A 25,851-nucleotide genomic window follows, 5' to 3' on the forward strand; every position below is an offset into this window, starting at 1 on the left:
CAATCTTTTTTTCCCCCCTGTTTTTTTTTTCTCCCCAAATCCCCCCAGTACATAGTTGTATATTTTAGTTGTGGGTCCTTCTAGTTGTGGCATGTGGGATGCCACCTCAACATGGCCTAATGAGTGGTGCCATGTCCACGCCCATGATCCGAACCCTGGGCCACCGAAGCGGAGCACAGGGACTTAACCACTTGGCCACGGGGCCGGCCCCTAGAGGAAGATTTTTAAAGTTCCAAGTGGTTAGCTGGATGCTGGGGGTGTAGACGATGCCTGTTAATAATAACTGCTTCTATGGCAGTGTGGTCAGTGAACCACATTAATATTTCTACTTGTTGGAATTTATCATGATTCTTTTATGGTTGACTATATCATTAATTTTTAAGATAATTCCATGGTATCTGAAAAGAATGAGTACTTATTAGGTGCAAAATTCTTCATGTTAATAAATCAAGCTTATCAAGTTATTCTAATCCTTTGCTACCTTATTTAAATTTTCTCTATTTGATCTGGCAAATACTCTTGGGGTCACAGTTCTTTTTCTCAGAAGTCTATTTTTTTCTAGTAGCTGCTAAGTGATCTACTCTTTTTTTTCTTATACTTAATAATATAAGATAGAGCTCTAGTACCTGTGTGATTCTCTTTCATTTGGGGAAAATCTTTTAAAAAATTATTTTTGTAAGTATGTAGCATTTTCTTTATAGCTATGGAATTTAAACATTTCACAGGAAAATGTCTAGCTATCCTCCATGATATTGAAGAATCAAGTCCTTGCGAGGGAAAAGCTTTTCTCTTACATTTTTGAACAGGCAGAGGAAAGAGTATGTGTATAAGCCGTGAAGACCTTCGTGTACCTGGAAAACAACAACTAGGCTCATGTGCTTGGAAATGTGTGGGCTCTGGGAAGAACGGCAGAAGATGAGGGTGGGGAGGTAGACAGGCCCTCGATCACGTGGAACTCCTGGAAGAAAGAGGTTGGCTTTCATCTGAAGCGTACTGGGAAGTCATTGATGCATGTTAGGCAAGTCAGTGGCATTAATCAGATTTATATTTTAAAAAACTATTCTGGAAGTTGTATGGAATGGTGGAGGTTGACAAAAGTGGAAGCAGGGAGACTAGTAAGGAGGCTGTTGTAGTGTTGCAGGTGATACAACTGACGCCCTTCATGCCTTTCACTGTCCCCCCACCCCCTTCCCTCTAGTATCCACCAATCTGCTGTCTGTATCTATGAGTTTGTTTGTTTGTTTGTTTTTTTAATATTCCACATATGAGTGAAATGATACAGTATTTGTCTTTCTCCGTCTGACTTATTTCACTGAACATAATACCCTCAAGGTCATTTCCATTTTCTTGAGCATCAATTCTTAGGACTTTATCTGAATTTTTGGTAGCATTTGTCACAGTTGATCACTTTTTTGTCCCTTATACTTTCATTTCCTTTTTCCTCCAGAATACCGCACTGTTTGCCTTCAACCTACCTGCTGCTTCTTGTCTTTTTTGCTGTTCCCTCTACTTCAGCCTGAACTCTTAACATAAGAGCCCTTTTTTTCCCCCTCTGTCTATACTTCTTTGGTGATCTCATTCAGTCTCATAGTTTTAAATATCATTTATAGGTGGACAATTCCTAAATTTACACCTGCAGTCTGATCTCCAGGCTTATGTATACAATTGCCTGATCAACATTTCTACTTGTATTTCTAATAGGCATTGAAAACTTACCACATCTGCAACTGAATTACTATCTCCCTCACTAAACCTTCTCTACCCCCAGTCCTACCCTTCTCAGCTTGTAGAAACTCCATCCTTCCAGTTGCTTTGGCCAAGATCTTTAGAAACATCTTTGACTCTTCACTTTCTTTCCACCCCACATCAAATCCATCAGCAAATCTTTTGGGCTCTAACTTCAGAATATGTTCAACCCCTTCTCACATTTCCACAACCTGGGCCAAGCCGCCATCATTTCCTTCCTGGACCACTGCAATTACCTCCTCACTGGAGGTCTGAAGTATGGCATGGAGTCAACAGAGAACACAGGAAGAGCAGTCATGACAGAGCAACAGCTTGTGCAATGGCCCAGGGTCGCTTCCCATGGGAATGTAAGTTGTGTGAGGGAAAGGATTTTGGTCTGTTTTGTCCACTGCTCCATCTTCAGAGTGTCGCCCAATGCCATTGCAATGCCTCAAAAATTATTTGTTAAGTCAATGAATTTTCGCTTTTAATGATATTTCATGACAGGGAAACTTGTGACAAGCATACTACTTTTTATAAAATTATAAAAATTTTGCAAATAATAATTTTTGTCACTGTTACTTCTCTCTACCTTGCTTATCTTGTTCTTTTTTATTCCACCTTTTAGTTGTGCTTTATATTTCTCTCAGCTTTCCAAAAACTATTTTTTCACTTCAAAAAGGGAAGGAGAAGAAGGTAGGGGAGTGAGGTTTTGTGATCCAACTTTTTTTCAACTTGATATTTTATTGTTAAGTATACATGTTAAGATTTGTAATATTCATTAAAACATGAGGAACAGTTTCAAAAAGTTATCCACATGAACATATTTTTTCTTCGTGAACATTTACCTTATCGTTTCTTGGGAAATATTTTCAATGTAGTCATCATTTATATTTTTATTTTGAAATTTTTTGAACTTCAACTTAAAAAAATAAGAAAAATATATTGCTGTTAGCTTAAACTCCTAAATTTCCCTTAGCCATTGATAAGCTGTGTCTTTTAAACAGCTAAAAACAGATTTAACTGGAATTGTATGTATTTTCAGGTTTTCCTTTGATAAACAAAGAAAAATAACTATTTCTCAAGTGGAAACTTTTTTATCTCTTCCCTTTTTTAATGAGGAAAATGACAGTAAGTCTCAAGTGTTTATTTGGAATCTTCTGCCCAGCCAGTTCAGAGTAGATTAATACTCACTTCTACCCTGAAGGTCCCGTGTGTGGGAAAACAGGACCGTTCAGTGCAAGGCTTCTGCCCTGCCGGGCCGGCTGCCCACCACTGCTGGGAACAGCCTGAATTAGGGGGTCCTCCCAAACACAGTGTTTGGACCTCTGCTTTCTGTCCCTCTGAGTCACTTGGTCTACTTTCCTGGGTTTTACAGCAACGCTGGTGGATGGCTAACGTTATTTTTCATATTATCTGTAAACCATTCTTTTCTGGAGGATGTCCAGAATCTAGGTTTCAGTTTTTATAAAATTATCTTGACCCTCATAAAAATACCCAGGATGAATTTTGAGTGCTCTGACTCATGAAAGCTGTCTTCAGAGCGCGCAGAAGGGAAATGCTGGTGAGCAGAGGACAGCACAGTCACAGTAAGGATTGTTAGTGCCTCAGTGATTAAATATTTTTTTCTTAATCGTTATTTGGTTTTAAAAGGAAGTGAATTTATTTGAGCCGTAGTTTATGACTTCTAATTCATAGCTGGTTAATTTAGCCTGCGCCAATGTCAGCCTTCCCCACCCCCTCACTGCACACACACATGCAAAGTCTATTTTTGAACTTTGATCCCTAAAAACCACTGGGAGAAAGAAAAAGGTGTAAACTTATAAGTACAGTTTTTCATGAGATTTTAAAGTAAAATTCTTTTAAGAACTGATCTGTAGAATTCAACTTTTTTGCTCAAACAAGTATTCAACTAATACTAAAAAAAAATACAGAAAACCTCTCTGGACTGTTTTTAAACTTTCCTTTTATTTTCTGATGCTGTTAAAGAGCTCTTACTATTTAATTAAGTTCTTATTGGACTCTAGAGAAAAGACTTTTTAAAAAAGTATTTATGGGGCCAGCCCTGGTGGCCTAGTGGTTAAGTTTGGCACATTCTGCTTTGGTGGCTGGGGTTTGGTTCCTGAGTGTGGACCTACACCGCTTGTCAGTGGCCATGCTGTGGCAGTGAACCATATACAAAATAGAGGAGGATTGGCAACAGAGGTTAGCTCAGGGTGAATCAAAAAAAAAAAAACAACATTTACTAAATTAGAAAAGCTCATGTTTTACATTGGGAGAATATTGTAACTGTGTCCACACATGGCAGCATCATTTGTTGTTGGATGTACTCTTAACCTCTTCAAATTTGTAATTCTAAGAAAAGCTATTTGTTTTGTATTGGTAATATTAATAAGTGCACATATTTACAATTGAACTTTTTTCAGAGAGATTCTTTTCACTGCTTGACTTTCACTAGTCTGAGAAGCACTTGCTTTGTCCTTTGAATAGTCTTAAGAATTGATGCTATGTGAGAACTAGGGAAATATTTAGGGGTAACTCTGTTAAGTGGTACATGCAGTTGTTGCTGCATATTCCCTAATATTTTTTATCAGAATACCAATAAACATTTATTGAGCATTTACTGTCACAAGTGTGAAATTTATCTGCTCCTTACAACAACCCTATGAGCTGGGCAGAGGTGATATTCGAAGCATTTGACAACCTGAAAGGCATGGGTTCTGGCCTACTGGAATGGATTGAGGATGCAGCTGGGCAGAGTGGCCAGGCTTCTGCTGTTCAAGATGTCAGCTTTTAACTTTTTAACTCAGTGTTTTACGGGGTTAAGAGGCGACCGGAGGTGGGACCTGGGTGGAGGTTGTGTGTGTGTGGGCACTGGGGTGCTTGAGTGGGCAGCTACTATCTACTGGTATGAAAGCATTTCAATATTTTAGAACTAGACTTCCCATACTTGTGCGTGCTGGGGAATATAAGGACTAGTTGTAGTACTGTTACTATCCCTTGATTTGCAATTGAGGAAATCAAGGCACAGAGAGATCAAGTAACTGACTTAAGGTCACAGCGAATATGTGATGAAGCTAGTGTTGAACCAGGAGCATTGGTGCTGGGGCTGGTGTCACTGTGTAAAGCGGCTCCATAGAGATGCTTTCTGCTCACCTGCTACAAAGAACGGTTCAGGAACTGAGTGGAAGGGAGACCGACGGACTCTCCAATGAACATCCAGGCTGCTCGTTTCTCTATCCCACATGATGTCATAAGAAATTCAGTTGTGAGATGACCTTCAGAAACCAGGAAGTAGAAAATTGCAATAGAATGTGTCTGGTATATATGTTTTTAGTTTGCCAAAGTATGGAAAATTATTTATGTAAAACATGTTTTGGAAGGACACAGGTTGATTTAAAAAGAAATGAGAAAAGGTTATAAAACTGTGTAATGAAACTGTAATGTGAGAAATGTTATAAATATATAAAGTCCATAAAATGTAAATATGTATATTATAAATACATATTGTATATATAAAATGCCTAAAAATTGTAATGTGAGAAAATGTTGCAAATTCCTAAAGTGTTATATATCAAAAAATGGGTAACAACATGTAGTAATTGCTCTCTAAGTGTGGCTAGATCCTTTAATTCTTACTATTCCTGACTATCTATTATTTCAACCTCAATCCCATGTTGGTTTTATTGGAGATGATGAGAGCGCAGCTGCTCTGTGTGGGGTCCGGATCTGAGCAGGGACCAAGCAATGTCCTGGCTTATGGACTCCTTAGTTATGAGAGAACAAGACTGGGCTCCATGGCTAGGGCAGTATCTGCTGGGTGCTCTATAAATATTTGTTCCCAGTACAAATGTTGAAGGATCCAGGACGAACACAGAGGAAGATGAGCCAGTCTCTCAGGGCACAGGCAATGTACACGTTTTCCAGGGAGAAGAGTTCCATGTGTATATATAACCTTTCTCTTTTGATCACAGCAGTCTTGTTAGAACAAAGTGACAGTAATAATACATTCCAGTTTCTTTTGGCATCTTTGCTGTGTGGTCAGTCAGCAGAATTTGAGTAAGAATGTGGGCTCTGGATCATTACTCCCTGAGTTTGACTCTCAACCCACCACTTACTAACTTCAAGACCCCGGACACGTTACTCACCCTTCTTGTGTCTCAGTTTCCTCATCGGAAAAATTGGGATAAGAATTGTACCTGCCTCGTAGTACTGTCCTGAGAATAAAATGTGTTAGTGAGTTAATATATGTAAAGTACTTAAGAAAGTTCTTGGGCCCATAGAAAGTGCTCAAAAATTTCGATTACTTCTGAAAGTCCAAGCATGCTGATGACAAACTAAAGTTTACTTATGAAAATAGGGAATGTCAATAATTTCCCAAGTGTGCAGTACTCCAGGAGAACCATTATTAGATGTCTGATGAATGAATGAGAGAAATAAAGAGACTGATCCATTTAATGGGACCTATTTGTCTTGTTAACTACAGAGCAGAAGATTAAGACAAAGTGGCAAAACAGAGGCCGGGCTTACTGTGCTCCTGAAGATCAAGGCTGTGCTTCGTTACTGAGTTTGTGGGGAGAATAAGACAATGGCTCTGCCTAATGAGGTGATCAAATGAGCCACCACGACAGAATCATCAGAGTTAAGTCAAACATTAATTTTAATGCATTCTTTTCACTGAATTGTTTGGAATGTCAAGTGTGTGCCGCAGTTTTGGAACCACTTTCATTGTAAATCTGAATGCACCCGTTAGCCACAGCTCTCCCAGCCATGGAGGGTTATTGGCTGCATCCCCCAACACTCCCCACCAAGAGGGGAGAGCTTCTCGTGTTTTGCCATAATTACCTGAGGACGTTGGGCAAGTCCTCAACCTTTCCAGGGCCTTATTTCCCCATCTTTAAAATGAGGCGTTACATTAGATACTCTCTAATTGAAATTCCCAGTCCGTTGTGATTGTAAGGTTGTGACACTAGTTTAATCAAATTTGGAGGAGAACTAGAGATATCTGCCACTTATTGCTGGGCTTGGTTAGGCAAGCCTGTTGGCGCTTCAGTTTCGTTATCTGTACAATGAGAAACAGAACAGTATCTACCTCACGGGGCTGTAGTAAGAATTCAGGGATATAGTACGTGTGAGTTACTGGGAACAATGTCTGACTCTGCGGTAGGCACTCAATAAATCTAGATATTATTGTGATTTACAGTAAAGTTGGCAGTATATTTAGAAATTGTCACATTAATTTCATTCCATTGTTTTTTATACAAAAACAGTACACTAGAGCCTCACACTTAAATTCAAACTTTCAGTTAGGGTCCCATGTAGGACAGTTCTTTCAGACAAATGCTGGTGAATGTTAATAATAGCCAAGCTTGCTTGAATCTCTTGGCACAGTGCCTGTTGCTGTGCCCGACAAGGATGCATTACTGGGCATCTCCTGCAGCTCTCACTCTGCACAGCAATCCTTTAAGGTAGATATTGCTATTCAAGTTCAATTGCTTTGCATGTATCACGTGATTTATTCCTTACAATAATATTATTAAATAGGTTATTTAATTCCCATTAACAGATGAGAAAACTGAGTGTTGGTAACTCCAGTGTTCTTAGTCACCACTGCATGTTACCTGTCATATAATGTTACACATATTCCATCGTGGTATCTTTCACTCTTGTGCTGGAAACAGTTTTCTCCCCACTCAAAGAGCTGGTATTTCTCCCTTCCTTCTTTGTCTGTAACAACCATATGACTATTTCTTCCTTTATATGATGCCTACTAAGAAGCATAGATCCAAATATGAGGCTCAAATGTGGTAACTCTATAACGCTGGTAAATTGCATGTTGAAGCTTCCCAAATGTGGATATCCTACTCTCTTCTTTATATTTTGCCCAGTCTTCAGTTTTAGTTCGAACTTGCATGTTTGGTTAACCACCTGTTTATTCAAACAGTCCCCTTTATGCCGTAGTCAGATCTTTTCTGGAGCCAGACAAATAAATGAATAAATAATAAAGCCTATATTCATGGCTTGATAAATTGCTTGACAGGGTGGATTAAAGATCCAGTATTATTAATTGAAAATGACCATTGCTTCTGGTTGTTTCCACAAGTTTTATGAGTCCTAAATAATCAAGAGATAAAATGTATATTTTTGAAAGTCAATATTGTGGATTATTATCTGGAGTTACAATTCTTTTCTGGGAGGTAATAAATATCTTTAAGAGCACGCCAAGTCTAATATGTCATTCAATGACCGTTAACTGGCTAGCAAAACATTCTGAATGAATAACTCTAAATGTATGTATCCTGAGAAGTAAGTCCTTCACAGATATGTTATAGCATGTAGAAAAAACAGAGAGGAGGAATAAAAAAAAAAAAAGGAAATAGAAGGGGGTTATATTTCCATCTAATCACTCAGGGGAGATTCACTTCAACAGAGAAATTGAAAGATGTATTCTAAGATGTGGCAGAGGTGAAGTAATTACGTGAATAACACTAGGCGGTATGGTTTCTCTGGATGCCTTTACCAGACTACGAAATTCTCGGTCAACAATTCTTAAGATCGGACGTGCTACACTCAAATTCTGAACAAAATCTTTTAAACTGCTTATATGATTGTGCCTTATATGGCAGTTTAACTTTAGTAATCCATCAGGTATTTACTGAGTCCCCACCGTGTTCCGGGTTTGGGCTTGACATATCTGAGGGAACAAAGTGGACAAAATTCCTGTCCTCGTGGCCGTAGGCTGGATAATGCCCCCCAAAGATGTCCATGTCGTGATCCCCAGAACCTGAGAATGTGTTACTTTCTCTGGCAGAAGGGACTCTGCAGATATGATAAAGTGAAGGACCTGGAGATGGGAGATTATCCCGGATTATCCCAGTGAGCCTTAAATATAATTACAAGTGTCTTCATGAGATGCAGGCAGGGGGAGGTTTTCCTTCAGGAGATGAAGAGGCAATGTGATGACAGATGCAGATTGAAGTGGTGTGCTTTGAAGATGTAGGAAGGGCTCGCAAGCCGAGAAATGTGGGTGGTTCCTAGAAGCTGGAAAAGGGAAGGGAGTGGATTCTCCCCTCAGCCTCTCTGCCGACGCCGTGACTTTAGTCCAGTGAAGCTGATTTTGGACGTCTGACTTCCAGAACTGTAAGAGAACAAATTTATGTTGTTTTCAGCCACCAAGTCTGTGGTAATGTGTTATAGCAGCCATGGGAAACTAATGCACTCGTGGAGATGTCATTCTCCACAAGGAGAATGAAGAGGAGGGGACAGACAGTCAACCATAATTACAATAAGCAAATATATCCTAGAGTATGTTAGAAGGTAATAAGTGCTATGGAAAAGGGGAAAAGTAGTGCAGGTAAGAGGGATGGAGGGGGCCTGCTCCCTGCGGGGGTGCTGATGAGGCATGGGGGGACATTTTTGCAGTACAACTAGGTACTGTAAACTACAGTACTAGGATCGGCAGAAGAGACCTCATTGAGGACATGAGGTTTGAGCAAAGACAAGAAGCTGGTAAAGAAGTTACCTAAGTGGATATCTGTGGGAAGATTATTCCAGGCAGAAAGAACAACAGTACAAATGCCCTGAGGCAAGGGTCTGCCTGGTGTGTCTGAGGAAAAAAGCCAGGAGAATTGACGTCAGAGGGAGAGGAGAATGCAGATTAGAGAGGCAGCTGTAGGCGGGTCATGTAGGCCATTGTAGGCCACTTAGGCCTTTGTAAAGCCTGCTGTTAGGAAGAGGAAACCACTTTACAGACTGACTAGAAGTTACTTTCTAGAACATACTGTATATCTGGTCAATTCGGTTAAGTAATTTTCAATTGGAAAAAAATTATTGATAGGGTAAACTAGAGAATAACCGTCGACACAGAAACCTCTCCTAAATTAGTTTCAGAACACCAAACAGCTTGGAAGAATGGGATAGGTCAACTGATTATGTGTGTGAGACAAAAGTTTTCCATCACTTTTGAGTGTAAATATCTGAGGACTCTACTTGAAGCCAACTGAGTTTCCGCTGATATCTCTGCCTTCTTTTATTTTATAAATTTTTGGTTGATTATTTTAAGGTCAGATTTTCTTAATTTTGGTGAAATAGTTTGTTCTTACATTTTTTTTTCTTCTTCCGGTGTAGTTTTGGATGACAGCACCCACTTTTGGTGTCGTCTATATCTGGATTTAATGTATTTGAAACTGCGGCAGGTTCTCCGTGTGAGGCAGGGGTGTGAAAGTACAGTAACTAAATTGTGCTTGGATGGGTCAGCCGCAGGCCTGCATGGCAGAACAGCCTGGACTGATTGCTTTGAGCAGATGTCTCGGCAAGTTGGAGGCACAACGACACAGTGATGGCCAGCCTATCCTGGCCCAGTCGTTCAGTTCATATTCCAAGCACCTTCAGGCTTTCAATGGCAGCAAGGTTTACCCAATGTGTTTTCCATTCCACACTCTGACGTGGTTAAATTCTAAAATTACCTGCAGATGTGGTGTGATTATGAGCTCAATTTCTCTTTCTTCTTCCCATGTTGTGTTTAGATTATGTCTACCATGCCAGTCCTATCAAAGTTTCTTGCCTGCTTACATTTTGGCTATATAACTTGATGGCAAACTCATTCCAGAAACCATCTAGAATTGTTGCATCCAGAATTTTATTCAAGCTCAACAAAATAATATTTGTTGAAGAAATGAAGAAACCAGCATTAGAATTAGCAGGGAGTATCTGTCCTTGCCTTCCTAGCTACTCTTAACTTTAAGTTTTTGCAGATTCCCAGGCCAGTTCTGATATTAGATGGAGGTGTATCAGTGGACTCAGACCGTCAGCCAAGGGGAACCGGAGCAGAACTTGCATATGGGGTACCTGGGATGGGTCCCAGCTACCTGCCTGTTCAGTGAGCTGACTCTTCCACTAATCACACTGCATTCATCTAATCTTCACAGACAGGCTTCTCTCTTGGTTTCTCTTTCTATACTGTAGTCCCTTGTGTTACTGGTTCTCTGTATGGAATGTTATCCCGACTGGCTGGTGCCCTGATCACCTGCATGGTGTGTGGGAGGGCCAGTTTCATTTGCAGGCCAGGGAGTAGGATTGGGGGTTTGTATCAGGGTTCTCCAGAGAACTAGAACCAAAGGAACACCTGAATAGAACAAAAAGACAGACTTCCCCAGTAAGAGGGAATTCTCCAGCAGACTGCCTCTGAACTGGAGCTGGAGCACAGCTCTTCTGGGTCTCTGCCTGTGGACTGAACCCTAATGTGGTATAACATATCTTATGTATATATATGTAATATATATAATTTACATAAGTATACACACATACACACACACCCCTTATTGGTTCTGTTTTTCTGGAGAACCTTGACTAATACAAAATCCTAACGACCATTCTATCCCAGCCATTTCTCCTTTTCCTTTCCTTTGCCTGTTGCTCTCCAGTGTGTAGATAAGACATCTGAAGTTCAGAGGGGTCAAATGACTTGTCCAAGATTGTCAGCTAGTAGGTGACTGAATTGGCATGTTGAGATGTTGGTGGGGAGAGAGGGACATCAAAGATGACTGATATATATATATATATATATACCTGCTGGATACCTGGGACGTTTTAAAGGAATAGAGATGTCAGGAGAATGTACGTACTTTAAGACAAAGCTATACCCTCACTCAGTTGTGTTAAACCATCAACTGTGGCAGAGATTCGCAGAAGATATTCAACCTGCAGGAGAGGCGTTCTGGAAAAGGAGACATTTCTGTCTGATGATTAGCCTATTGAGAATAAAGATTTGATTATGCGAAAGAACAAACTTCCAACATGTGTGAAAAAAGCAAAGTTTCCATTTGTCAAGAACACAACGTTCTGACAGCAGTTTTGTTCCTCTGGTTAGGGATAACTGGCTTTCCCTGACGCCTCACAAGATGAAACCCACTTAGTGTCAGAGAAGTCACCCTCTGAAAGCCAAGAGTCTTTTGAACTTTAAAAAAAAATTCATGCCATACAGTGCTTTCAATTTTCACTTTGGCTTTTTAAAATTTTACAGTGGAAGAAACAATGTCAACCCCGTTAGAGTAAGTTATAACTGGCTTTCAGAAACTGAGACGTGATGCTTCGTCTATGCCTAGACATGGAACATATTGTGGAGAATGTGGGTAATTAGTTGCACAATTCAGGCTGAGAACAACTTTTCCTCCCAATTTTTTTCTGCCTTGTGTGTTGGATAATTTGAGAGTATCTTTTTGCTTTAATTTATTTAGTCTATAATTTTTATCTCCACTTTATATTATCTAGAGAGATACGTTTATTGAGACAAGAGAAATCTACAAATGTATATAGTTATTCAATACACATTAATGAGCATCAACAAAAGAATTGTGCTAAGTTTTGTGGAAGATGTGAAAATACAGAGGACTCAGTCCTTCGTCAGTTTAGCAGGTAGAAAGTTTTTAGTGCCATAAGGGAAAAATTGTTATATGAATTTATTCACTCACTTACCAAATATTTATTGATTGTATGTTATAGTCCAGGGACTCTGATAGAGGAGTATAAGTGACTAAGATCCAGTGTTTAGTGTGTGGAAGCTGAGAGACAAATGCAAAAAGCAGGAAAAGAGTACTATTAAAAGTACTAAAATAAAAAGTTTTTTCCTTTCCTTTGTGGTCTTGCTCTCGACTTGTCATGGTGCTGTTTTTTCGCTAGTTGATATACTAAGTAAATAAAAATTAAAATGTTAAATTAATTGCATGAATTCTATTGCTCATCTCTATATTGTGCAATGCCAATCCAAATGTAAATATCAGAACATTTCATTGGTATGTGGAGTCACGGAAATTGCACAATTTGTATTGCATGCCTTGTCCTTCGAGGGTGCCTCTAGCTGGCCAGAGACCAACTCAAAACATAATGAAGCTGGTCAGAGACAAACTCAAGACAGAATGAGGAAGGTTGGAAGGAAGAAGAGAGGATCCCCTAGTCATGGAGCTGACTGAAGGGGCAGCTGGGGCATTGGGATACTCATGGGTGAGTCCAGACCCTCACCGGCACCTGAGGGTCCCGCTCCATGATTTGGCATGCATGTGTGTTTGCCTGGGCCTCAAGGCTACTGGGTTCCTCCTCTCACCAGCCAAGGGACCTAGGTGTAGCATCCCAGCTGGGGCTTGGGCAGGGGGAGTCGAGCCAGGTGTCCCCTATTTCCATGGGCCCACTGCCCCAACCCGAGGTGGATGGGTGACCCCTAAAGATCTTAAATCTCCGTGCCAGTATGTGCTCAATGCCTGGATGAGGGTGGGTGCGAGGTTTGCCCCTGTGCTGGCCCAGACAAGTCTCACTTGGAGTGGGTTGGCAGCAACCATGCCCTGCCTCAAGATGCCATAGGGTGTGTACCAACCTCAACCCTACCCAAGCTCTCAGCCAGGCCCCTTCCTAGGTGAAGAGTGGCAGCAATTCTAAGGTGGGGGTGGGGAGGGGGAGGCTGGTTGGGGTCTAGGACAAGGGAATGGGTGGCTGAGAACTTGTCACAGAGAGGTCCATCCCCATGAGGTGGGATGGTGCAGGAGCCAGAGCTTCTAAGCCCCTGGTGCGTGCGCCATTGTCCCATTAGACTTCACTTACAACACACAAATGCAAAGATAAAATGATTAAGAATTTCAAGATCGACTGGCTGCATGCCCAAGAAGCCAGTTGTACTCTGGAGCTTAGCTTTTTGATATTGTTTCCATGGCTGTGATGGCTCCATCTTCCAGGGAAAGCAGTTTCCTCTTTGTGTTGAATTAGAGGAACAGCAAGCCTGTCAATACTTTCCCTTTCAAGCTTTCTTCACTTGAATTGCAGTTCAGGGGACTAATTTTTAATGTTTTTTTAGGGATGGTTTTCTTTACTTTTCCAAGGATGATCTCATCATCCTTCCTGCTGGTTTCAGATTTGCTTTAGATTTAGATGCTGGGGTTTTGAGGCTTCATGAAAGCAAAGCTCACATGAAGATTTTGGACAAGAAGTGAATACAGTCAGGGTGTCAAGATGACCCCTGATGACCACGTAGCCACCAAAGGACATTCCGTGGCAGTCGCCAATACTTGGACAACACTGCGTGTTCAGCTACAGTGAGCAGGGGAGTCTTGGCTGCTCATCACTTTCAGTGATGCAGTCTGGGCCAGGTTAAGGTCAAGGACTCAGGAGTGGAACAGACCTGGGGCTGAGTTCCTCCTCTACTGTCAGGTGATTGAACCCTTCATCTTTCTGTGCCTCAGTTGCCTCATGTGCAAAAGGAGAATCATGGTTTTGTCTTTTCTTATAGAGTTCTTGTGAAGGTTAATCGAATACACATGCAAAGTGTTTAACATGGTACTCAACACATAGTCAGTTGTCAATAGATGTAAATTCTACATCTTTTCATATGCAAGCATGAACTAAAAAGGGGAAGGAGGCAAAGTTTCTTTAAATAACCACCTGATGGTGTTAATGTGTACATTAAAAGAGCCTGTCACAGTGCTGGGCACAGGGCGGGAAATCCATACATATTATTTTTCTGTTCTGCCTCCTTCCAGCCTTCCCTTCTTTCCACCTGGCAGACTTTCTATTCTGCCCCTGTCATGAAGAGTTAATAAAAACATTAGTGCTAATAAAGGGCCACTGTTGGTTTTGGATATTGTGAAAGAATGTAGATGGATTGTTGCAAAACTTTTTGCACTGAAAGAAAAACAATACAGGCATCTGTCCTTCTGATGGTGAGATTAGCAACAACAAACCCTGTGTGGAAAGGACAGCTCTTTGTGTTTTGTTAACCCAGAGGCAGTACCAAGAGTTGGTAGGAGCATGGGTTTTGTGGTCAGACTTGGTTGTGTCACATGTGCTTGCCATTCTAATCACTTCTTTGTGCTTGGATTTCCACATCTGTAGTATACCTACTTCATTTGTTCGTTTATTCATTCATTCCTGAGCACCTCTACAGCCTGTGCAAGGTGCTGGAAACACAATGGCCATGACAGCTGTGCAGTTAGCATGATGTGCAGAAAGCACACTGACTTGTGGGGTGCTGAGCCGTGAAGCCTCAATAGGAGTCAGGCAGTGTGCGAGGGGTTGAAGGAGGGTTATTAAACGGGGAGCATGACTGAAGGCAAGAGACTGGTTTCAGGAGCTGAGAATGTCAGCGTTGCTGAGGCACAGAGTTCTAGGGGTGAGCAATGAGAGTTAAGCCTGTGGGGAGAAGTTGCTGGATAGATTAGGAAGGGCCCTGAAAACCACGTTAAAGAATTCAGAGTTTATCTTAAAGGTGACAATAGCACTTCCTAAACAGTACTTCCCCGTAAGACCAGAGTCCAGTGGGACCCACTGAGAACTCTCCCTTCCAGAAGATTCACAACACACATTAGTATCTATTAATGTTCTTTGGTAAAGGATTCTGTTTAATATTTGTTTAACAGTTTTCTCAAACCTAATTAATATTTAAAAAATATTAACCTCTCATAACTGAGGCTCAACTGGGACTGTGCTTGACAGAAATGATGAGAAATGAGAAGCCATTTTGGGGTTGTGAGTTGGGCCCCAACATAACCATATTTGCATTTTAGAGGTGGGTCTAGTCATAGCTACCACACAGGGAGCACCAGGCACTCTTCAAAGCACTTAAGTAATCAATTCTTATGACAAGTCCGTGAGGTAAGTATTGTTATGTTTTGCATTGTTAAAATGAGGAAACCAAAGCATAAAAGAATTAGGTAATTTCCTAACGTTATGGAATTAGTTATGAGGAGGGCCTTGCATATGAACTTGGCCAGTCTGGCCTTGGAGCCCATACTCAGCAGATTGATCTGACTGCATGGGGCAATGGATTAGAGTCAAACAAGACCGGAGACAATTAGGAAGAGATTGTTGCCATAATTCAGGTGAGAGATGATGGCCACATGGACTTCACACATTTGTTTAGAGGATTAAATATTATAACATGATTAAAGTACCAGTATAGTTTTTACCATATAGTAGGCAGTCAACAAATAATAATTTTCTCATACATATATGGAAAGTTGATATATGAGATACAGATATTCCAGGTTAGTGGGGAAGGGAGGGTGTATAAATTTGCTGGGGTTGCCAGAACAAAGTACCACAAACTGGGTGGATTAAACAACAGAAATTCGTTGTCTCACGGTTCTGGAGGCTAGAAGTCCGAAATCAAGGTGTTGGCACAGTTGGTTCCTTCTGAGGACTGTGAGGGAAGGATCTGTTCCAGCCCTTTCTCCTTGTCTGGTAGTTGGCCATCTTCATGTTTATATGGTGTTCTCCCTGTATGTGTGTTTGTCTCCAAATTTCCCCTTTTCACAAGGACACCAGTCATATTGGCTTAGGACCCACCCTGCTGACCTCATTTTAAGTCATTTACCGCTGTAAAGACATTATCTCCAAATAAGGTCACATCTGAGGTACTGGGGTTTGGGACTTCAACATATGAATTTGGGGGACACAACTCAACTTATAATAGAGGGGTTATTTAATAATGGCACCATGAATATTGGTTATTTATATGGAGAAAAACCCTGGGTTCCTCCCTCACATAGTACTCAAAAATCATTATTTGAAGGATTAAAGACTTAAATGTGGAAGGCAAAAAGGTTAAAATGTTTAGAAAATATAGAGTAGAATATCTTTATAATCCAGTTTCTGGAAGGATTTTAAAATGCTAAAATACAACACAAAGGATGTGATTTAAAATATTTAAATTTGATCGTATTAAAATTAAGAACTGCTCGTAAAAAATGATAGCATAAAGAAAGTGAAAAGGCAAGTTGTGATTTGGAAAAAGATGTTTGCAAAGCATATAACTGATAGAAGATTAGTATCTAGAATACACAAAACAAATTAGTAAGAAGAGGACAACCAATCCAGCAAAAAATTGGACAAAAGAGACGAACGGATATTTCACAGAAGAAACATGAATGGAAAAGGAAATGCAATTTAGGCCCATGATGTGATTTCATTTTACGACCACCTGGTTGGTAAGAAGCTGGACACCTCCAAGCATTATCAGGACTTTGGCTGAAGGGGAACTCCTAAGCACAGTTTGAAGGAGCATGAATTTATCGATACAAGGTTTTAGCATCATCTTGTAAAGTTGAACAATCTCATACCCTATGACTCAGTGATATCCCTCCAGGTATATATCCTACAGAAGCTCCCCACACAAGGTGATGGGTATGAGACATGAGACCAACCAGAGTAGAATATTTCCTAAGAACAAAAAACTGGAAATAACCCCAATGCTTACTGACAGAATACTATTAAAAAATTTGGATGTCAAAACATTGAGGTATTGTAGAACTTTGTAAATGAATAAGCTAGCACTATATATAACAATATACATGAATCATAACTCTTGTATGGAAAAAGCAAGTTACAGAAGTTACGTTACAAAACAAGGAAAATTAAATAATATATTTGTTCATTTGCATATTTATGTGATAAAACAATAAAATGCAAGGGAATGATGACAACAATACAATTCAGGATAGTGGTTATGTCAGTTGTCTCTGGGGGCAGGATACAGAGGAATGCAATGGAGGCAGAAATGTGCCGATAGATAAAACAATATTAGTAATGTTCTAACAGTCTTTGTTATGGATTGAATTGCTCCTCCCCAAAAAAGATATGTATGTTGGAGTCCTAACCTCCGGTATCTCAGAATGTGACATTATTCGGAAATAAGGTCATTGCAGATGTAATTAATTAAGATGAGGTCATACTGGAGTACAGTGGACCCCTCCTCCAATAAGACTGAGGTCCTTATAAGAAGATGGTCATGTGAGGACAGAGACATGGAGAATGGCACATGAAGATGAAGGCAGTGGTTGGAGTGATGCATCTATAAGCCAAGGAACACTAGAGATTGCCAGGAAATCACCAGAAGGTAGGCCTTGGGCCCCGACAGATTCTCCCTCACAGTGCTCAGAAGGAACCAACCCTGCCAACACCTTGATTTTGGGCTTCTAGCCTTCAGACTGTAAGACAACAAATTTCTGTTTAAGCCACTGAATTGTGGTACATACTTTGTTACAGCAGCCCTAGGAATCCCTTAATGGATTTAAATTAGGTAGAAGGTGCATGGTGTTTTAATTTATATCATAATTCACAATTTACAAGTGTGTTACATATGTTACTTTTTATGTATCAAATAGTTTTGTTGTTAGTACCTTCCAGATTCGGGCTCCTAGTGACCCTGTGTACAGCAGAGCGGAACCCTGCCCAGTCTTTTGTGCCATCCTCTCGTCTTCTGGCACCATATCAGACAATGCTCTGCTGCCATTAATATGATTTTCATCAAGCAGTTGTGTAATAAAAATAAAAAGATAAAAGAAGATATTATTATTTTCATTACTACCAAACCGGGGCATGTTTCTATTATTAATCTTGATGGCAAATTCCAGAAAAGCTTTTCTAGACAGTTTTTTTAAACTATAAAAATCAACTTTCAACACTCCCTTTGATTTTTATGGAGTTTTAATTTCAACCTCAGTGTCACTGAGTCCTTTTTTCTCTGACTTTAATTATAGTGTGCACATCTTCTGAGCAAAGTGTCCAGCATCTAATCCTGAATGAAAATGATTGCCAAGCACACACTTGTCATGGTATGTTATCTCCCTGTAGACAGGCCAACATCAGCTTTGGCTGCATTGAACACAAAGGGAATCCTGGGCATCTAACATCACATCAAGGTTTCGGGCATGCATGCCACAAAAGTAAGCACCTTCCCTGAGCCCAGAAGCCATACCAGAGCAGGGGCTCGTGTGCTTTGTTCTCTTAGCTATACTTCTGCCTTCTAGAAAACAGTGCCTGACAGGTACTCAAGAACTTTGTTGAACGAATGTATAAGTGCGTAGTTTTATGAGAGTATCCACTTCTCCGAAATAACAATACAAACTATCACTCTTCAAAAGAGTTTATCAGCCATCCCCGTTTGTTTCCTGATCTGTGTGTTTCCCACATCTGCTGATTCACCAGCTCTTCCTCCTCATGTAAGCAGTCAAAGACTTTCTCTGGGAACTTTGAACAGAGGATCAGATTTTGGTCCCATAAGGCCAGACATGTGTATGTGTGTGTTACTATGTTTTTTCTTTTAAGAGTAGTTAGTTGTTTAATCTTCCATACAAATTAATAGCTTGCTTTACTAACAGTAACATAATCTTGCCGTCTTGAGGAGAAGACATGTAGGTACTTTGGAACCTTTTATTGATACTCAGGTGAAATGTGTCTTGATTAAAGAATAGATTTTTAAAAAGGAACTCTAAGAATGCATGCGAAGTAGATAATTTTTTTTTAAATGGGATTTACCTAATACTTTGAAAAATAAATTAATATTGTTTTGAGTATATTACACAATGAATGTTATGATTTGACATTGCATTAATGAGGTTTTTTTCCTTTTTTTACTTGGTAGATAGAGCAGCTGACGTTAGTGGGGGGTTCCAGTGAGGGAGGGAGAGTTTCCTAGACCTCAAACTGTAATACTTGAAATGCTGACTGTAACACTGATAAATTCAAGCAACATTTGATAAGTGACCAGGCATATTTCTAGGTGAGAATAGACAGAGGAGCAAGACCTCTGTAGGAATTCAGTTCAGTGGGAGAGATGTAAGTAAACAGATAATTGCAATATAATGTGATTAAGTGCTATTAATCATCAAAGGGAAAATGGTACTCTATATCATTCACATTTTCAATGTGGTTTATTACACAGTTGTTCTTTGGATACTGGCCATCCAGACATAATGTTTCTCTACTAACCAGAATATTTGATTAACTAAATTGTTCAGTTCCCTGACCATACCTGAGTAACAGTTTATTTTACAAGTTATGATCAGGTCATTACAAAAACATCTCGATATCTACCACAGGGGAAAACTGTGCAATCATTCTTTTCTGTAATTAACGGCTAATTTATTTTATCTCGCTGTAGTATTTTATGATCCTTTTCAATTTCCAGAAATTTAGAGGCCTCTTCTGATTTTAGAATGGAGAAAAGATGGTTTATTTCTGTGTGACACTGGTTTTTTACATAGGTGGTGGCAACATTTTACTAAAAGAAAAAGAGCAAAGATCAGTAATAGATTCCTATAAGTGTTTACCTGGAAAAATGAGGCACAGTTAATAGGTATGGGGCAAAATGGTATTAGTAAAAAACAGCTATAGTATTAAACTGGCTCATTATAATTTCTTATGAAGTAATGGATATTGCTTCACTTGATCATGAAATTTTCTCCATAAAATTTGTTAGATTCACATCTCTTTGGGTAAATACTCACGAGAAATTCTCTCCCCATTGGGCCTTTTAATCATTAAAATGTTACAATCCCTTGTCTGCAGGGTTCTTCCAGAATGCTTCTCATCGCTTTCCCTTCTCACATTCCTTAGAAAGCCAGAAACACAGTCAGTGCTCTAATTGACAGTGAACCCTAAGGCAGGGACTGTTTCCATTTACAACACGTGGCTTGACTACCTGCTTTCAACTCCGTGGGGGATATCAACCACCAAGCCCTTCCTCAAATACACCATCTCTTTCTTCGTACCTGGTTTCTTTATCCTTTCCGAGCTGGATTTGGGATGAATTAACTCTGCAAACTACGATCTGACAGCTGTGGGTAAGCTTTCCTCCGCTCTCCAGATTCCCATTTTGTAGCCCTAGGGATGGCGTCTTGAGCTTGAAAATGAGTTCAAACAAAACTTTTCCCTAAGTGGTCGGGCTGCTGAAAGGGCAGCTCTGAGGCTGACGGGGGAGCCGTAGCATCTGAGCGCGATGCCCTCGTCTCTCCGGGTCCGGCTCTGGGCTCATGGAAAAGGGGCGGAGAGGAGACAGAAGAGAAAGGGGCGGAGGTCACCCGCGCCCTCCAGCCTGCCCAGGCTGCGAGCGCAGCTAGGTGCTGAGGGATCGGAGGAGCCGAGCGCCCGGCAGGTTCCACGGTGGGGGAGCGCGCAGAGGGACGCGCGGCCAGACCCAGCCTGAGCCGGAGCTGGGGCCGGGGCCGGGGCCGGGGCCGGGGCCGGGGCGGGAGCGGGAGCCGGGGGCGGGAGCGGGAGCCGGGGCCGGGGCCGGAGCCGGAGCGGGGGCGCGGCTCCCGAGGAACCTGTGGCGGCGGTGGCGGAGCGGAGCCGGGCGCGCGATGGCGCACCGAGCGGCGCGCTCTGCTGCTCCGCCGAGAGCCCTGCCGGCGGCCCTGGACGCCAAGGTAAGCACCCTTCCGGCGGCTGGCTTCCCACGCGGCTGCCTCCGGATGCTCAGCCCGATCACGGGTTGGCCACCCTATCCCCGGACGCTCGGCGGCATCTGCAGCCGGCCGCACTGGAGGGCACCTTAGCCTGCGCTTGGCGACAAGTTTGGACCATGCCCCAAGCTGGGAAGACTCCAGAGAGAAGGGTACTCGGGCTGACCCGTCCCGATTCTGAGCTGGGCGCCTGGGGACCGGGTAGAGAGAGTCTCAGAGGAGGGAAATGGGCAGAGGAAGCTATCCCCTTTTGGCTGTGTGGTTCCCTGTTGGCGACGCTTCGAGTCCTGCACCCAGGCCAGAGCAGGCCTTTGGCGCCCCCGGGGTTGGGAGAAGGAAAACGGCCCTCTGGCGTTTGAGCAATCGCAGAAAGTTTCAGCAAGTTAGGAGGTTTGGGAAGGATGTTGCAAGCCGAGGGCTGCGGGCGGCGGGGAAGTAACGGGAGAAAGTCGAGCTGTGAGTAAGACCTGGAGGAGACGGCCGCCCTCCGGGCAGGCCGGGCGGCCCCACTCGGGCGGGTCCCAGGAAAGGCTGGCTCCGGAATTCCCACCTCCCGGAAAGCTGCTCTGGGAAACGCCAAGCGAATTAGCTCGGGGCGGGGTGGCTGTGGTCGGTGGGTACTGAGGGTCTGTGACTCAGGCCTTAATTCACTAGGGAAGGAGCGGCAAATACGTTGTATTGGATGTTGCTACCCTGAAGCTGTAACTTAGCATCTAGGCAGATGTGCTCACAGTGAGCGCCGCCCGCCTCCTTTCCTCTCACCAGCCAGGATTTCTGCACAGGTGGTAGGTGGACCAGAAAACCTTCAGAGAGCCTCACCGCTCTGCTTCCCGTGGGTCACTGATGCGTGTGGTTTGCTGTTATTTGATCGAAATCAAATAGTTTTAAAACTTATTCAGAGAAGCCCTATTTAACATCAGTGAGCTTGCTGGTCCCCTTTGCCCCCTCCCAAAGTTTGGAGAAGATTGTTTTGTCAGCTAACAAACAGGTAGTTCACCTAAGGAATAATCTGCAGTTTGGGGACGAAACCCATCAAAGAAAAAGGCAGGAAATTTTGAAATGTTATGTCGTTATTTAAATAGACGATTCTGCTTTTAAAAACTTTATTGGGTTTAAATCTAATCTTGTTAGTGATTTTCGTAAAAAGTTTTAATGTGTCAGGGAAGTGTCAGGAAGAGATTTAGGAGGTGCCCATTGGCAGAGGGCCCCAGAGGTTAACCAAGGGGTCTCCATTTTGGCAGCTTCTTTACCTTGAAAATGACTCGTGGAACCGCAGGCAGATGTGTGCTGTTTACACTGTGATGCAACCTTGCTTTTGATAGGCCAGATAAATCTGATTCCCACCACAGGGTGCTGGGGCGCTGCGGTCTTAAATGTCAGATGAGCAGTTACCCAGTGCTCATAAATCCTGTCTTTATGCTACAGATGTCTGGACTGCAAGCCTGCACTGTTCTGAGAGGGAGATGACTTGAGCGACCAGCTTTTATCTCTACAACAATGTCCATGAACAATTCCAAACAGCCAGTGTCTCCTGCAGCTGGGCTCCTTTCAAATACAACTTGCCAGACGGAAAACCGGCTTTCAGTATTTTTTTCAATAATCTTCATGACAGTGGGAATCTTATCCAACAGCCTTGCCATTGCTATTCTCATGAAGGCGTATCAGAGATTTAGACAGAAGTCCAAGGCATCGTTTCTGCTTTTGGCTAGTGCCCTGGTAATCACAGACTTCTTTGGCCACCTCATCAATGGAGCTATAGCAGTCTTTGTATATGCTTCTGATAAAGACTGGATCCGCTTTGACCAATCAAATGTCCTTTGCAGTATTTTTGGTATCTGCATGGTGTTCTCTGGTCTGTGCCCACTTCTTCTAGGCAGTGCAATGGCCATTGAGCGATGTATTGGGGTCACCAAACCAATATTTCATTCTACGAAAATTACGTCCAAGCATGTGAAAATAATGTTGAGTGGCGTGTGCTTGTTTGCTGTTTTCATAGCTTTACTGCCCATCCTTGGAAATCGCGACTATAAAATTCAAGCGTCGAGGACCTGGTGTTTCTACAACACGGAAGACATCAAAGACTGGGAAGATAGGTTTTATCTTCTACTTTTTTCTTTCCTGGGGCTCTTAGCCCTTGTCGTTTCATTCTTGTGCAATGCCATCACAGGAATTACACTTTTAAGAGTTAAATTTAAAAATCAGCAGCACAGACAAGGCAGATCTCATCATTTTGAAATGGTCATCCAGCTCCTGGCTATAATGTGTGTCTCCTGCATTTGCTGGAGTCCATTTCTGGTAAGAACCTAACATTTTGACAATTTCTGCTTTCTTCAGTTAATCCATGTTCATTCAGTACAAAGTTTGCTATCTTTTTCCAAGTTGTTAGTCTTGCTGGGCAGCACTGTTCAGTCTTTTAAATGCTGGAGTTCACTCCTTATTTCAGCACTGAACTCTGGCTTAGATTTAAGCTACTTAGGATGCCCATGGTTATTTCCCCAAGCCCTGAGTTGAAAGAAATGTCTTGCCAAACAACTCTAATGGTAATGTTACCTGTTAGCTGTGCAGTATAAAGTAATTTTAACAGAAGTAACGTAGTTTTAATATACTGAATATGATTCGTCTCTAAAATGTGAAAAAAAATGACCAACTATAATACGGTATTGGAATGGACTCCAGTAAGTCTTGGTGGAAAATTAGCCAGACTTTTAATTTATAGACAAGGCATATTAGGTACCAGGTTCTTCTAAACACACAATGCCCAGGTCTCAGCTTACAAGGGGAGGTGATGAGTCGAGACAGTTGGGTAGTTCAGGTGAACTGTATGGATGGATCAGGTAAAGAAATCACTAGTTCGCTAACCCGGGAACCATGCCAGTAGTGCAGGGAAAGATTTGATTGGCAGGAAGGCCAGAGATTCTTCCCTTATCATTTCATTCCTTTCTTTTTTTTTTTAAATTTAGCCAGCAGCTATATTTGACAGCTTGGTATTTTTATTTGGAAGTGAAAGCTAAGTATAAGGAATTAGCAACAAACATAAGTCATTTATATTACATTCTGGGTAGAAGACAAGAAAAAAAATACTTATGATTGATAATATGACCTTCACTCCCTCTAACAGTTTACTTTATGATGGAAAGAGTGACACCACACCATGAAAGAGAAAAATTCCTTCTCTGCGTAGCTAATAATGGCAGCACAGATTATCTTCATTCCTTTTTCTGTACCAATGGGGAAACGAGCTGATATCCCATGTTAGTAATAGAGGTGATACACAGGAAGAGGTGAGGAAAAGGGGTGAGACAAAGGTAGATGGAACACAAAGGTCATGGTCAATGCCTTGAATGGTGGTTTGAAGATGCTTGTGACTAATGCAGTTTTCCTAGGCCCCCAACAGGCCCATTGCCCAGTTGTTGCCAGTGGAGTTTTAATAGAAAATCCTGATGATCTTGATGCACAGAAAATTTGGGGGGAGCTGCTGCTGCAGACAGATTTTTTGATAGCCTATTTTATATCATGGATGGATTTCTAGTTTTTGAATATTTCTTTATTTCTATGTGTATTATTTCCTCACAATTTCAATTTAGCTTCTTGAATTGTTAAATCATTTAAATATTTTTATGATGTTCCCGAATTGGTCCTAGGAACCACACCAGGGGAAGGCTGGGTTGGCTCTGTCAAGGCACGTCAACACTTTGAGGCTTGTTTGTTGTCAGTTTAGGTGACACCACACAGGGATATGACCTGTGCTCACGGGATAGTTGTCTCTGTCTGAATAGCAGAGGCCAGTTCTATCAACACTTGGAATCACTTCAGTGTTCATTCTTGAAGAGTTTAATTTATACCACTTGACAAGGGAATTTCCATTGAAGAAATGTTGCTTTTTTTCTTAAACTTTGAGATAGAGTAGCTTCTCGAAATAAAAAGTGAATCTGATTAGAGTTAAAATTAATTTAGGGGTTGGAAAGGAAATACAAAGAAGGTGAGAAAAGAGGTAGCTGAAATATTTAAAGACATTTTGAAATGAAGGTCATAGCCCTGAGGAAAACCTGAAAATAGTGAAATCGTGAACTCAGTGAGAGACAGAGACACTGAACAGCTGAGGTAATCAGTGGGGCTTTGGTTTTTGCTTGTTCTGAGTCACCTTTAAATTCTGCTTAGTTCTGACTTTTGACTTTGAGAGCTAGGAACGATGGGTTAACTACTCAAGACTATGGAAAGTGGTAAGGTCTCACTCTTGCCATGGATATGTTGAATTTATGTTCTTCCCTAATTTCTTTTCCTGAATTTTTGGTTTCCTGCACTGTTGACATGAATATTACAATTTAGTTCATATTTTGAACATATTTCCTACTGGAAACATAATTTTATTTTTGTGAAACATTTTCGGAGGTCTACGTTCTATTTATCTGTGATTATTGTTACATCTATGATACCAATATACCATTGCCTCTAAAATGCTTTTTAGTGTGCAGATTATTTCTGTGTTAGACATGTACTAGGTGTAGCACGGACACTCCTTGATGGATTGCTGTTTTGAGTTGTTTCAAGCATTCTTTGCATTCCTGGTCTGTCTTGTGGAGACTTGGGTCTTTAGCAAGTTCTGGCTAAAGAATTGATAACTTTCGTGGTCTTGGAACAAGCGCCTTGGGCATGGGTTAAGGCCATCAGACAGCTCTAAGTGGAATCCTAGTAAAACACTCAGGCTTGCAAATGTCAGAATAACACCCAACACTAATACCTCAATTGAAACATTTCTCCTTTTTTCCTTAAATGCCTAGGAGGAATTGCATAGATCTTAATTCTGAGCCAACATTCTCCTGCCCATCCTGTATTTTAAAACTTTCTTAGTTTTTAAAATACCTCTGAAACCAAGCTTCTAGATTCCCTTAGATGTACTATAATG

The 25,851-nt window shown here is 41.4% G+C and overlaps 1 protein-coding gene across 4 annotated transcripts in view; it reads left to right on the top strand.

Moving 5' to 3' along the window:
* Positions 1-20,200: 20,200 nt before the first annotated feature.
* PTGFR (prostaglandin F receptor) overlaps positions 20,201-25,851 on the top strand; it is a 48,588-nt gene continuing 42,937 nt past the window's right edge. Inside the window, exons 1-2 of one of the 4 annotated variants that reach the window (XM_046645741.1) lie at positions 20,201-20,327; positions 22,374-23,243. In XM_046645741.1, the coding sequence (XP_046501697.1) occupies positions 22,446-23,243 (798 nt within the window). In that variant the 5' untranslated portion in view covers positions 20,201-20,327; positions 22,374-22,445. Of the gene's footprint in view, positions 20,328-20,756; positions 20,913-21,018; positions 21,101-21,320; positions 21,405-22,373; positions 23,244-25,851 lie in introns of those variants that run through there. The other 3 variants (XM_046645740.1, XM_046645743.1, XM_046645742.1) reach the window with 3 other exon arrangements.

Source organism: Equus quagga, chromosome 18, assembly GCF_021613505.1.
Source record: "Equus quagga isolate Etosha38 chromosome 18, UCLA_HA_Equagga_1.0, whole genome shotgun sequence".
Taxonomy (NCBI): Eukaryota; Metazoa; Chordata; class Mammalia; order Perissodactyla; family Equidae; genus Equus; species Equus quagga.